The sequence below is a fragment of the Anguilla anguilla genome, chromosome 16 (genome assembly GCF_013347855.1).
Source record: "Anguilla anguilla isolate fAngAng1 chromosome 16, fAngAng1.pri, whole genome shotgun sequence".
Taxonomy (NCBI): domain Eukaryota; kingdom Metazoa; phylum Chordata; class Actinopteri; order Anguilliformes; family Anguillidae; genus Anguilla; species Anguilla anguilla.
In genome coordinates, this window is record NC_049216.1 from 28,689,023 (window position 1) to 28,702,346 (window position 13,324).

Consider the following 13,324-nt stretch of genomic DNA (forward strand, 5'->3'; position numbering starts at 1 on the left):
CTTCATCTGGTTAGTACGCTGCGTATGCTACTTCCACTTCTAGGACCGACTCACCCGGCAACAGAAACATGGCTGCCTCTACTCCAGAAAGTAGAAGAGCACACCCCAAACAAAACAACTGCAATGTATGTATTAATCAGAAAGACAACGAGGAGCTCACTTCACAGTTTCGGGAAATTATAAAGCCCTCAATTTCAGAACTAACCAAAGAAGTGCGGACCAATATCCTCTGCACCGTTGAAGGATGTGGAAAAATTCTCCCCAACACTCCGGCTCTGAACATGCACCTTGTGAAGTCACACAGGGTCAAGGTACCTAAGCAATCAGTACTATTATGTTATATTGTACAAAATACATCAGTTTTACTGTTGGTGTATTGTTGGGCAACTAGTTAGCTCGCTATATTATTGCCTACGTGCCCATTTGTATCACTCCTGTACTGCTGTTGAACAAATGCAAGTCACTAAACTGATTGACGTTTTTCTTGTTAGCTAGCTAGCCTGATTCAGCATGATACTTTGAGCACATCCTGTAAATTCGTGAGCTGCATTACACATCGTTCACCATATCATCAGACAGACCTAAAATTTGAATGAAACGGTCACAAATACGGACTAGCCTCCTGTCGATAGCAAAACGATCATTTCGAGTTAGGTCGTTGCTGGCTAGGCAGCTAGCGCGTTAGCTTGCTATCGTATTCCCAGCTGTTGTGGCACGAAAAAAACACGCTACCACACGGTAGCCTGTGTTATATTAAAATTTGCGCTTCTGTAGCTGTCGTATAGTAGCTACAAAGGTAGCGGCTTCAATACTCAGTTCACTCCACCTTGGCATTGCAACTCATGTTAATTTGTAGCTATAATTGGGCACTAATATGTATCACACAATTCTGTTAGAGAAGGGCTGTTATGGTTGTAGTCATTCCTAATTTAATAGTGATTTTAAATATCCGCAATGCGAACTCAGTAGCTTGCTAGATTTGTAGATGCGTAGCAAGCTGGTGTAATACGCCAGTTGTTTTATTACATAATAGTTGTTTTATTACATTCGACTTTTAGTTTGATTGAATGTTTAGTGTTTCTGTACGTCATGATAAACAATGGAGGTATGCCTACATTATCACACATGTTCTTTGGATTCATTCTCACTCGTCATTTCAACTCTTTTAGCCGACTTGTGACTTGGTGTACTCTGATGCACATGGATTTATTCAAAATTTGTCGTCGAGTTAATGTTGCATGGGGTATGTTCTTTCTTAAAGCGGCCGGTTATACAGGCCGATTTAGCCAACTATTGCCTAACAGTCGTAGAGGAAGTTGGTTATATAATGGAGCTTTATTAAGTTAGTTTTAAACTAAACGGTGTATACAAGTTTAGGAAATCTTTCCCTTCACTAAATGGTTTGTTCTTGTTGCAATATTATGCTCTCGCCTTTGCCTTTTCACTGTGGGAGGACTTTTGTACTGTAGTGTTAATTTTCCCTTGAATGCAGTCAGTCCATTGCTGAAATTGTATCCTTTGGTCGCTGTAGCGTATAGAATATAATATAAAAAGCGAATGTCATTGCTGACAAGCGCCAGCCTAGCTCACGTATTGAATTGTTCCATTTGAAAAAATACTTGATGGAAGGTATGAAATGTCCAAGAATAAATGTACAGAAAGGCTGTAAATGAAGGCTAAGATTCTCATGCCTAAATTGTAAATGTAGCATCCTGGATGGTAATGCTGTACAGCTCAGCACAATGAAGCACAGGTTTGTCCTTCCCCACAGTGCTAATGCATTATTAATTGACACAGAATGGGATATGATTTCAGCTTTTCATGGTGCACATCCCCTGTGTCTTGCAGCTGTGTGGCTGCTGCTCTGCGGTTTTTCAGCATTGCACACTTCCCCAGCCTGAATGCTCACAGATCTCCTCCTTTTGGCTTTTATCAGTTGAGTGTTCAGCTGGCCAAGCAAAGCCTCTGGGTTGGCAAGCACAGATGCCACTTTTCCACATTTTTCAGAATTGGGTATTGGTGTCCCAGAGACTTGTATCATGAATGGTGTCTGATTCCTTTGTAACCTGGTCTGCTGCTGGCTTGATGGGTTCCTGAATCAACCATTTTTTTGTTCATTGCAATTCATTCCCATAAATGAAGTCAAGAATGTTTTGGATTTTAAAAAAAGGTGGTATGTAAAAAAAATAATTAAAAAAACGGACATTGTGATTTTCTTTTTGCCCATTTGTTGCAAATCAATGTTCTGTTTCTTTTCCACAGCCTTCAGTTTGCTCTTTATTTACATTTAGATTTGGGAATTCATAATGTAATAAATATTTGCCTTATGAATGAATGAATCATCGCAGTTATATAGCACTTTTCCGAACGTTCAAAATGCTTTACAGTGATGAGTGGGTACTGACCTCACCCACTACCAATGTGTACTTATGTGTTTCTGCCTGTGCTTGTGTCCCATCAACAGACCATACCATTGTGCCTTCACACCCCTGTCCACTAATCCATCATAAGTGCTTAAAAATTTATGTCAAAACTGTGGTGCATCTCACTATTCGTTCGCCAACTCCCATGATAAATATGCTATGCCGTTTTGAGTGTCTGCTGCACTTTAAAGGTTCTGTTGACAGAGGGAACAGCTCAGATGTTGTTTTCAGTACTACCAGGAATGATGCATTCAAAATAGCATGCACGTTTCTCTCTTGAGCCAATTACATTATTACACCACTTTCAGTGTGATGACTACCTCTACTTGCAACCATAGCAACTTTGTCTCCTTTGTCTTCACAGTTCTTTCTGAATTGAATAGGCAGCTAAGCAACAGAGATTAGTGGCTCTCTGAACATAAACATATCTGCCCTACTGTCATTTAGAGGTTCATTTTCCCTGTCTGTTGCTAAATTATTGTTGATTGTCATTGTTGCCCTTATTAGCGATTTAAATAAGAAGGGGTGTCAGGGTAGGCGCTAAGGGGGCGTTGGCATGTGAAATGTCAGGTGGAATTACAGCCATTTTTCGTCATGACTGCATGTTGGTTTCTGTGTGTAGTGAAGTTAAAACTACACTGTTTCAAGCAGTACATTTTTGTGGGAGTATTTGAAGAGTAAGATGAATTGCGAGATTGCTGATAAGCACTTGGGATATTCTGGGACATTGCAAATAATGGAAGATATTGATATTATGTTGTCCTCATTTTAAATAAATATGCAAATATGAGAGTTGATTAATATGCCTTGTAAATCAGTGGTTCCATTTAACTATCACACATATTTTCTGTTCCTCTGTGTAAAATTTTTACGTGAATGTGCCTCACACTTTGCTTTTGTGCTTCTGGTCGTTTTAGGATGGTATTGTCAACCCCACCATCAGGAAAGATATGAAAGGGTTACCCAAACTTTACTGTTGTCCAATAGATGGCTGTCCAAGAGGACCAAACAGACCATTCTCCCAATTTTCCCTGGTTAAACAGGTATTGCTGCATCTTGTGATCCACTGTAAAAAAAAAAAAAAACCTATCCTGGCAGCTGCAAAAGCTCGTTTTATTGTGATGTGAGAACTATTATTGTGTTTGCTTTTTATTCCAAAAAATTTAAAAGTAGAATCAGAATCGCCTTTTCTCTGATCAGTAAGGTTGGTACAACACCCAGGCGTATTTTAAGTGCTGCTTTGGATGTTCTTCATTATTATATCCAAGGGTTGTGCAGTCAGTTCTGTTTATTTAACAGCATTGTTTGACAGCCTTGCGTTGTTTTGGAATTCTCTGCGTTCTTCCTCTCTCAAAAGCACTTTATGAAGATGCACGCCGAGAAGAAACACAAGTGTGACAAGTGCAACAACTGCTACAGTATAGAGTGGGACCTGAGGAGGCACGCCGAGGATTGTGGGAAGACCTACTGCTGCACGTGCGGCTGCCCATACGCCAGCAGGGCGGCCCTGCTCTCCCACATCTACAGGACAGGCCACGAGCTTCCCACAGAGCACAGGTACTGTTTTCTCAGTGGCGCAAGTATCCGATCCTGATTCCCAGTGCTGTGGATAGTGAGGACATGTCTTTGCTGTGCACACTTTTCAGGTTCCTGCCTAGTTCTCCATTGCCTCCATTATCAAATGACGATGTTCTTTCTTTTTTTTTTCCCTCTTTCGCTGTGTTACAGATATCCCCCTGGCAAAAAACGGAAGATGGAGGGATTGCTAAGCAGCGCAACAAAGCTCAGACCGAATGGGCAGATTTTTCAGGTTGTGAAGAAGGAAAAGGAGATCTCTAAAGTGTGCATTTCAACCGATGAAGCCAGTCACCCCGATTCTGGGTGCCAGAACCACAGTCCCACTAAAAACCCACAGAAGCCTCTCCTTCCGAAGCCAAAGGTTGCCTTGGTGAATGTTCCTGTGATGCAGTTTGCACACTTGCCCGTTCTACTCTCCTCGACAGAAAATAGTGCGCTGAGGTCCGTCGTGCTAGCTGTGGCCAATCAGTGCTCTCTTATGAGCACCGTTCAGTTCTTGCCCCAGTCAGTGGGAACTGTAATGCCAGTGTTGGACACAAAGACTTTGAGCTTTCAAGACCCCATGTCCAGGATGGGCCCAAATCCCATCAGTACTGGAGTGCAAGTGAATTTGGACAAATATGCCTCTGCTCATACAGAGACCAATGATGCGGGACTCAGGAGCAAGAGCACGTCCACCAACATTCAGACTGACATATCTTACCTCACGAAGGGATCCACGCAAGCCTCGTGCAGTGTGGGTGAAACTGCAGTTTCGTCTTGTTCCCAAACGGACATCAGTGTTAGCGCACAGGTGCTTCTGCCTGTCAGCGTAGAAACTCAGACTTTTCCGACACAGTCCAAAATAACGTCCTCCATCGGTGCACAGACGGACACTTTCGGCCAGATGTACATCCTCTCCGACAATGTCACTAAGGAGACACAGACTGGTGCTAGTCTGTGTATTGCTGAAGACAGAAGACAGATGGACCAGGCTATAATGTGCTCGGACCTTTTCGACAACGATGCCTTCGGTGTTTCAACGCAAGCAGGCTTGAAGGAGAGATCTTTTCAGACAGACACTGTTGCAGTACCTCTGGCTGGCAGTGGCTCCAGTCTCTATGATAAGGCTTCAGGGGCGATTTGCTTTGGTGCCCAGACTGAAATGCTCCAGCAGAACACTATGGCGGACAACCAGACACAGACCATGATGTTGTTCAGTGATTTAGAGAACATCTTATCTGATGGCATGGCTGGTAGCGCTATCGACAGCCAGGGTTCACTGTCAGATACCACTTCCAGTTGTGATGCTGGCCTCTCGGCCGACCAAGAACAAAACACTGGGATTGACTTTGATTTTGAGGAGTTCTTAAAGGCCGTGCACATCCAGACACAAACGGAAGAAAGCGAGCTCTGCACTGGCACTCCTTTGGAGTCGCTGGACATCCAGACTCAGACTGATTTCCTGTTGTTTGACAACCCAGCGCACAATGACGGCAACGCGAGGACTCATTCTAGCGATCTTGGACTGGAGATGTTTGACACCCAGACCCAAACCGATCTCAATTTCTTCCTGGACACAAGCAGTCACATGTCCCTCGGAAGCTTCCTCAAACAGTCTAGCTTCTCCATAAGCACAGAATCTTCAGACACCGAGACGCAGACCGATGTTCTCCCCACGCTTCAGTCGAATGCTCAGGACGGCCATATCAAGCTTAGCAGCACAGAGACGCAAACAGTAACCAGCTCTTTTGACAGTTTGGGAAACCTGTTCCTGACCAGTAACCAGACCCAAACGGTAATGGACGACTTTCTCATGGCTGACCTTGCCTGGAACACCATGGAGTCCCATTTCAGCTCGGTGGAAACTCAGACATGTGAGGAGCTCTTTTCTCTCTTTCAACACTCTGAGAAACCCAACAGCTGAACAACCCCTGGTGGGCGTTCTGTGGCTGTGATTCGCTGACAAGATGGGCTTCTGGAGTCCAGTGACGGCCACTGGTGGCAGCTGGTGTTTGAGTAACGCATTTCACAAGGCTTCCATTTGCAAAATGCACTACGGCAAAAAAGATTTTAAAATGTAATGTGTCATTATCATTATATAGGTCATTCCAGTGTTGGGCTGTCAAGGATTGCATTTTAAGGTGTGTTTTTTTTCATGATAAGACTAGATCCACAACATATTGGCAAAGATTCATATTTTCTCCTGTTTACATACATACATTTGTTTGCACAGAAACAAGTACTCAGTAACTTGTTTTTTTATTTTTTATTCTAATATTTAAAAGCTGATCATTTAAAAGGTGTCTTACACGTTGAACATTGTAAATATTACCGGTGAGGTCAAACCTGCATCTGTTCTGTACATTGGACGAGGTCAGGCAAAGTGTGCTTTATTCCTTTGTGGCACAAATGAGTATAAATGAAATATATACTCAAATGAACACATTCATTCAAATTCATAATCATTAGCCACCATTAATGGTCCCATTTAGTGTTCATTTAGTGTAGTATTTGTCAAGTAGAAATAAGCCATTGTTACAAAACCACCCATTTACTAAAGTAGTTCACTGTCAGTCACTTGCCAATTCTTATTGTCCTTACCTGGCTGTAACTGTTTAGCAGATTATAGTTATCTGTGCTAAAGAAAAGTACTGTGCAGAATTATTTAAAATGGCTGCTGCACTCTTGTCACTGTGAGTACATAGTGATTATTTATGCCTATTGGAGAGTTTCTGAACACACTTTGACTTGCTAGCTATTGTTTACAGTCTCTCATCAGCTTTCGTACTGCATGTTGCAGGTTTTTTCCAAGTGATTGACGATCGTAAATCACTTAATTGTCAGCATACCTTCCGTTTTTTTGAGAGGCATGTTCCAAAGATTGTGTTTCCTTTTCAGTAGCTTCTTGCATGATGTCTGGGATATTGTGAACTGATGTGTTGTCATTTGCATTCGGTAACGAATGCATCGTATATAGAACACCAATCACAATATTTACCTCCACCACCAGTAGGTGGAGCAGGGGCTGCGTGACGGTCACCTCTGTGTGTGCGCCAGTCTGTAAATCGGATTACACTAGAAACAGTGACAGATCTGTTTAGAAGAAAATGGTAAATTATTGCTTTGTTTGGACAATGATGTGATTATGTTTCAGAGCTGGTAAGACCACAGTGTTGGGTTGTACCCCCTAAATGGCACAGGGTCATTACTGCATCAGGGAAGACGTACAAAAGAGGCTCCCGACACACATTGATGTAAAACAAATTTTTTAAAGTATCAGTTAAATGTAGACAGATTTTCAGTAAAAAATTCAGCTTTTCAAGAAATATTGTTTGAACGTTTTCATTCGGAAGAGGGAAACCCCTCCAATTTGTAAAATTTGTTGAGTGGCTTGGGACTACAGTATATATCTGCAGAGCCCTTTGAACTCAAATTTCAAATGTTAGCAGTGTTTTTTTTTTTTGAAGAGTGTTGTTTAACTGGGTGATGAAATTAATGAAACATGATATGTAAGACTCGAACGTAAGCGTAACTAAATTCAATGAGCTACACAAAGTTATGGACAGTGTGCCACATTCAGTTTACCTTTGTGTTGCACTGTTTAAACTTTATGGACTTTCCCATGTTGATTGTTTTGTAGGTGCCTTATTGGAAGTGTTAAGTTTATTTTTATATATATTTTTTTGTTAGAATTTGAAAAAAAAAAAATCCACTGCTGCTTTTCTAGGAGGGTATCCAGAATGTTATATTGTTTGTACATACAAACAGATCTGGTTTCACAGACCCAGATTAAGTCTAAATCCTGGACTAAAAAGTACTTTCACCAAAAACCTTTTTTTTTTTGGTCCAGTTGTAGGCTGCATCTGGTTCTGTGAAACTGCTACTAAGGGTTCAAAGTGGCAGATTGACTTTCAGAATATATGTTGTTGCAAGATATAATAATATATAGAAATGTTCTAGTGTATGCTTGAATACCATTATATATATGAGTACATTCTCAATTCCAAAAATGCAATGCAGGAATGTGATGTTATTGCATCATTCATTGCATTATGGTTTGTATGACTGATCATGCTACGGATTGTGTGCGAGTGATCTTTACTTAACCACCAAAAGAAATCTACACGATTGTTTTATTGTTTGCACAATAGTAGTGGGATATCTGTTACTGCTGCATTCACCAGTGAATGTCTTGTTCTCAATATGCTACATCAGTTTAATTTATTTCAGTTTTGGTTCTTGTATTAACTGTAAAGTTAGAGAAATGTCTTATTGAAAAATGTATGTGAACTTGAACATGAAAACATTATAAGCAGATGCTTTTGTAAATCTAGCGTTTTTCCTTGTTGTGCATGCAGTCTGTGCCAAGAAAATCTTTCGTTGGCTTTAAGTTTTAAGCCTCAGCCTAAGTTGTCTGACTGTTTAGTTTAGTATGCGATCGCCATTATAAACCTTGTTGTACATTCAGTTGTCAAAGCTATGCAGTAGAAGCTCTTAATAAATGCACTTCAAAGGAGAATGGTTATCTTTCTTCCACTGTATTGTCACCTTCAACAGGTAATTTTGTATTTGGTATGTTGTGATTTACTGTTGTCAGTTTAAATGTCATGAATATACTAAGAACACGTACATGACAAAAAAGGTTTTAAAATAATTATAGTTTTCATATTTTCTGCCAAGATATCGTTTTTTTTTCTTTTTTGGCAGTTATACTTCATTAAATGATGAATAAGAATAATATTCTGAGAAATCAAACAAAGTAAAATTTATATTGAATGGGAAGGGAATATGATAACAGTAAATAGTGGTTATACGGAGATGTTTATTTAGGGTATTTTCAATTAATTTTCACAATATGCAAAAACACATTCACAGTAGGCAGCTGAGATTTCTTTAAAGCCAGTACATCTCATAACACTCATATGTAATGACATTAAACTCCTTTTCTGACAACAATATTTTCTCAGCTTTTATTTAATACGATACCCAAATACTGAACCGTTTATTTGGATTTCTTGATGCCGTTTCATAATTTTTCTGTATCACATTGCAAGGAAGGCCCTACACATTTTCCCTCCTACACAGTAGGGGAAAATCAGTATGAATGTAACCCATCATAAATGTAACTCGGCCAATAACTTTGGCTCCTGTAGCAGCAGTGTTTGTTTCACGAGTATACACATGCAATTCAGTCCTCTACCGAGTGCCAACAACAGAGAAATTTAACAACATTCATTGTTTATTTCTAAAAAGCTCTTCTTGAGCAAGTTGAGTAAACATCTGTTCTATATCTATTTTGGCCTATACCGACTCTTCGCCCCACAAGCTTAAAAGGTCACTGGCCTGAGCCTTCGTCCCCCATTTAACTTTACTTTTCACATTTAACGTTTCCAGCGGAAAGTGGTTGTGGACATAATTAATAATCCAAGTTAAACTACGCGGTCGTTCCCTGCACTTGGTACTGTACTTCCCTCTATGGTTTTCAACACACTTGTTCCTGGTTATGGTTATATACTTTGTTGTACGTCGCTCTGGATAAGAGCGTCTGGCAAATGCCTGTAATGTAATGTAATATGTTACAAGTCATTCAAATGCAAAGACGTATGAGATCATTGTGCTCTGAATGATATGCAAATCACAATGCCCAGGAAATGGTGCATTTAGATGAGTCGCACTGGCAGATTTCAGATTTATTCCCACATATGAATGTGGCCCAAAAAAGGATCTGAAAATATCCGATTCCGTGTACTTTTTTTTTTTCCTGTTCACACGTTCATAATACTTATCCGTTCTGAGCCACACGCAAGGGAAGAAAATTGGAATTGGGTCACTTCTGCCAGGCGGTGTAAACGTAGCCTAAATACTGCTGAAAACTATTTGTACGTTGGATGTGTCATCGCTCACAGACATTTAAATACTACAGTAATTAACCACAGCAGAGCAAAGTGAGCCCTCCGCAGCACATTCACTGTATTACAGCATCATATTGGGGATTTGACTCCAACCTTTCAGTGTAGTTATGTAAAGTATTTCCAAGCAAATCCACAGGAGACTTTGGACAGGCAGAAGGAATCGCATCACCCGCCGAACATTCACAGTAGACGATGAGAAGACGCTGGCAATGGAACTCTCGTCCCTAACAGTGCAGGGAGCTGGGAATCGGTTTCAGTTATGCTCCTGGCCTTGAGCGCAATGTACAGTCTGTGGCCGTGAGTGTTCCTAACACTCACCCTACTGAGGTCCTCGTATTTGATGTTTCTTACCAAACGGTATCCTGTCCGTGGAAACAAGTCCCCAGCAATGTTCAACGGCGGATCCCGTTTCTTTGCGTCCTGGATGCCGAGAGCAAACCGTAAGTGTTTCCTGGGTTGTGGTGACCAGCGCAGGCCTGACAACCCCTGATGCTCTAGGGGAAAAGTTCCACAGCGGGCCTCGGGAACGTCGGAGGCCATGCCGGCTTGTATGAATTCACAGATCTTCTCCACACCCGCCCTCTCCCCCGTTCCAAGCACGCCATGCAATCCCAGTCCATCTGAAATACTGTGTCCTGCGCTTTGATTTTCGGTACCTTCAGTTCCCCTCAGAGTGGGACCCTGCTGGTCACTGGCCCCCTGGGCTTTCACAGGGGGCAAGACATTGAAGCTGTTCATAATCGCTGAAACATTTCTGTCCTTCTCGGGCATTTTCGCACACTGATTGTCCAGGTGGTGTGTGTTCGCTGACTCGGGGAATGTTTCCACAAGTGTGAGCCGACTGGCTTCTAGAAAAGCTTCATCGCCGCACAAAGCTTGCTTCATCGTTTCTTTAAGGGTGTGATGCTCTGTGACTGAAGGAGACACGTTTGAAGGGTGTTTCGCGAGGCTCTTCAGACGTACAAGAGGGGATTTGCTTCCTTCGCAATGATGGTGGTGGTCTGAGCTGCCATTTCTTTCAGAATCGAACAGTGAATGAGTAGAATGTTCGGATTCAGCATGCCTCAGGTGCTTCACATCTATGCAAAGCAGACAGTGGTAATCACCGTCAGCAGCTTTGCTCTTCCTGCTTTTCTTCTGAATTTGAAATAAGCAAGCAAGAGGGGGTGACCTACCCCAGCCCTGGATCTGCCAACGCAATGGACATTAAATATGTGATATAATAGCATTACACAACAAGAAAATCAGTAAAGTACACACAAGACCTGACATTAAAAAGGGCATTTCTTGTTTCATATATTACCTACATGCTTTCCCCCCCACAATGTACTAAATAGCCTTCTTTCTTTACGTTTATTTTTTGTAAAACCGTTGGTTCCTCGCTCAAATAGAAATATGACAGCTGTCATACGCAGTAACATAAATTACAGTATGAAGGTTTTAGAAATAGCCTACTTATATTATGCACGTAGAATCGAGCAGCCGTAGTAATCTTCGATGTCGATGTGTTTATCTTCATGGGTGGATTATTGCAAAATTTATAATTAAAATCTTGAGATACTGAACGACCTTTTGTAAACTTGCAAAGGAATGTAGGGAGTGAAAACATTACTTACTGCTTCTTCCCAGCCCGACTCAATGCTCAATTCGTATGCATCCTCGTCTTTTGCAAAACTGTCTTCGCTGATATTTAGAAGAGCATCGGCATGTCTTCTGTCTGGGGTTTGGCAGGCGTTCCATTCTGTGTCCTGCACTTTCCCGCGGATCTCTTCATCTACAAGCAAAGAGTTTTCCTGGAGCATGTCCATTAGTTTGCAGTTTCTAAAAAGACGCCTTTCACTGCGGAACAAACGGAAAACAACAAATTAAGCATCTTGGCAAGTTCCATTTGTTTTAAAAATGCTGGTATACTCAACCAACAGTTAGATTAAGTAAAATGCATTTTGGACATAGTCTTCCCTTTTTGACACTGTTAGCAATGCACGATACACTTTATTAATTAACAGTAGCCTATAGATAAATAGCAACTCTAAAATCGAAGGAAGAAAACACATACCACTGGCGTTAAACAAAATTACCACCGGCAGACTACACGCTCTCAGAAGAGAATTAGCTCCGAATCTTGTTACTCTAAATGGGTAACTGCATGGTGGAGAGAAATATTTGACGATATCATAAATCCAGCTAGTGCGCTCGTAAAAAACAAATCCAAACAACGAAGAAGACCTGCTATCTAAAATAGGCATGTACACTGTTTGTGGGGTAGAATTACGTTGCCCTGGCAACCCTACTACAGAAGTCCGGGGGAGACTAGGCGGACTTCTCTGACACCAACACGTGACTTCCAAAGAACAAAGGCGTACGTGACGTCATACACGAACAATCGTATTGTAGATCAAAAGCCGCTAGAGGCCAGTTAAGTAGCCAACGCTCTATTTAAATCTATGCATGACCCAATGGGTATTTCTTTATGGTTCAAATTTTCATGAGGTAATTTTATACTCTCCATAAATGCTTTCGTAAAACAACAGAATGGAAAACTGTGGAACTACAATTACTGTATGAGGCATAATAAAGGCTTTTAATCTATTTTTCACTCAGGGAATTCTTTGGCTTTTTCCTTGACGCAGCACTTTAAATGTTTACCACATTTTAGAGGTGTTTAGACCAGAGAGGGACCGAATGTACTCTAAATGCTAAGAGTTGAATTAACAATGGACGTTTTACTGTCTATAGTAATTCATACTTTTGAACAGTATGGCAGGTTTTGTTAAGTTAATTGAAGAACATTACCACATGCCTTTGTTTTCTGTTTTAGGGGAACTAGGGGGCTATGAATGAGTGAGTGCAGTAAGAGCTGTGGGATATAGTTGCACTGATCCCACGGTTCCTCTTGTGGTATTGCCAGCTCTGCTGGCAAAGCACCACACCAAGTACATATGCTGGCTATGCCTAGAAGCATAAAAAACACAACTGCAACTGCAATAAAGACTGGAGGAAGTAAGGGTCTTATTTCTTGTACTGTGCACAGTAAAGTGACCTGAGATTTCTTCATCCCAATCTGTAAACAGAAAAAAATCAGAGGTGGTGTCTGTTTTCACTACCACAATGGGTATTTCATTTCACTGAATACAATATGTTTCCACAGCCACAGTTTTGAAATAAAAAATGGTTTTCGGTGATAGAATGGTTTTACCTTTTGCAACACATGCTCTCTGGAGTGAAATAGATACTGATACTTACAATACACAAACAAGTCAGACATCACATGATAAGGCTGCTACATTTGCTTTGTCCAAGTTACAAATTTTGTTTGATTCCATTTTGGAGGGCAGAGTTTTTTGTGTATGTACATTTGTATATGTTTTGTTATGTCTGCGTCACGTCTATGTCACTTGAATATCGTCACTGATAGACCACGTCAGATGT

At 41.1% G+C, this 13,324-nt stretch overlaps 2 protein-coding genes across 2 annotated transcripts; one reads left to right on the forward strand and one right to left on the reverse strand.

The window, feature by feature from the left end:
- On the forward strand, positions 1-8,502 carry LOC118215470 (ATM interactor-like). The gene is made up of 4 exons (XM_035396310.1): positions 1-311; positions 3,341-3,466; positions 3,781-3,980; positions 4,152-8,502. Exons 1-4 carry the CDS (start codon positions 69-71, stop codon positions 5,905-5,907), a joined length of 2,325 nt encoding a protein of 774 aa, XP_035252201.1. The 5' UTR covers positions 1-68; the 3' UTR covers positions 5,908-8,502.
- Positions 8,503-8,787: 285 nt separating this feature from the next.
- On the reverse strand, positions 8,788-12,193 carry si:ch73-103b9.2 (uncharacterized protein LOC100150067 homolog). The gene is made up of 3 exons (XM_035396311.1): positions 11,952-12,193; positions 11,512-11,734; positions 8,788-11,083 (listed from the first exon to the last, which is right to left on the reverse strand). Exons 2-3 carry the CDS (start codon positions 11,701-11,703, stop codon positions 10,076-10,078), a joined length of 1,200 nt encoding a protein of 399 aa, XP_035252202.1. The 5' UTR covers positions 11,704-11,734; positions 11,952-12,193; the 3' UTR covers positions 8,788-10,075.
- Positions 12,194-13,324: the final 1,131 nt, after the last annotated feature.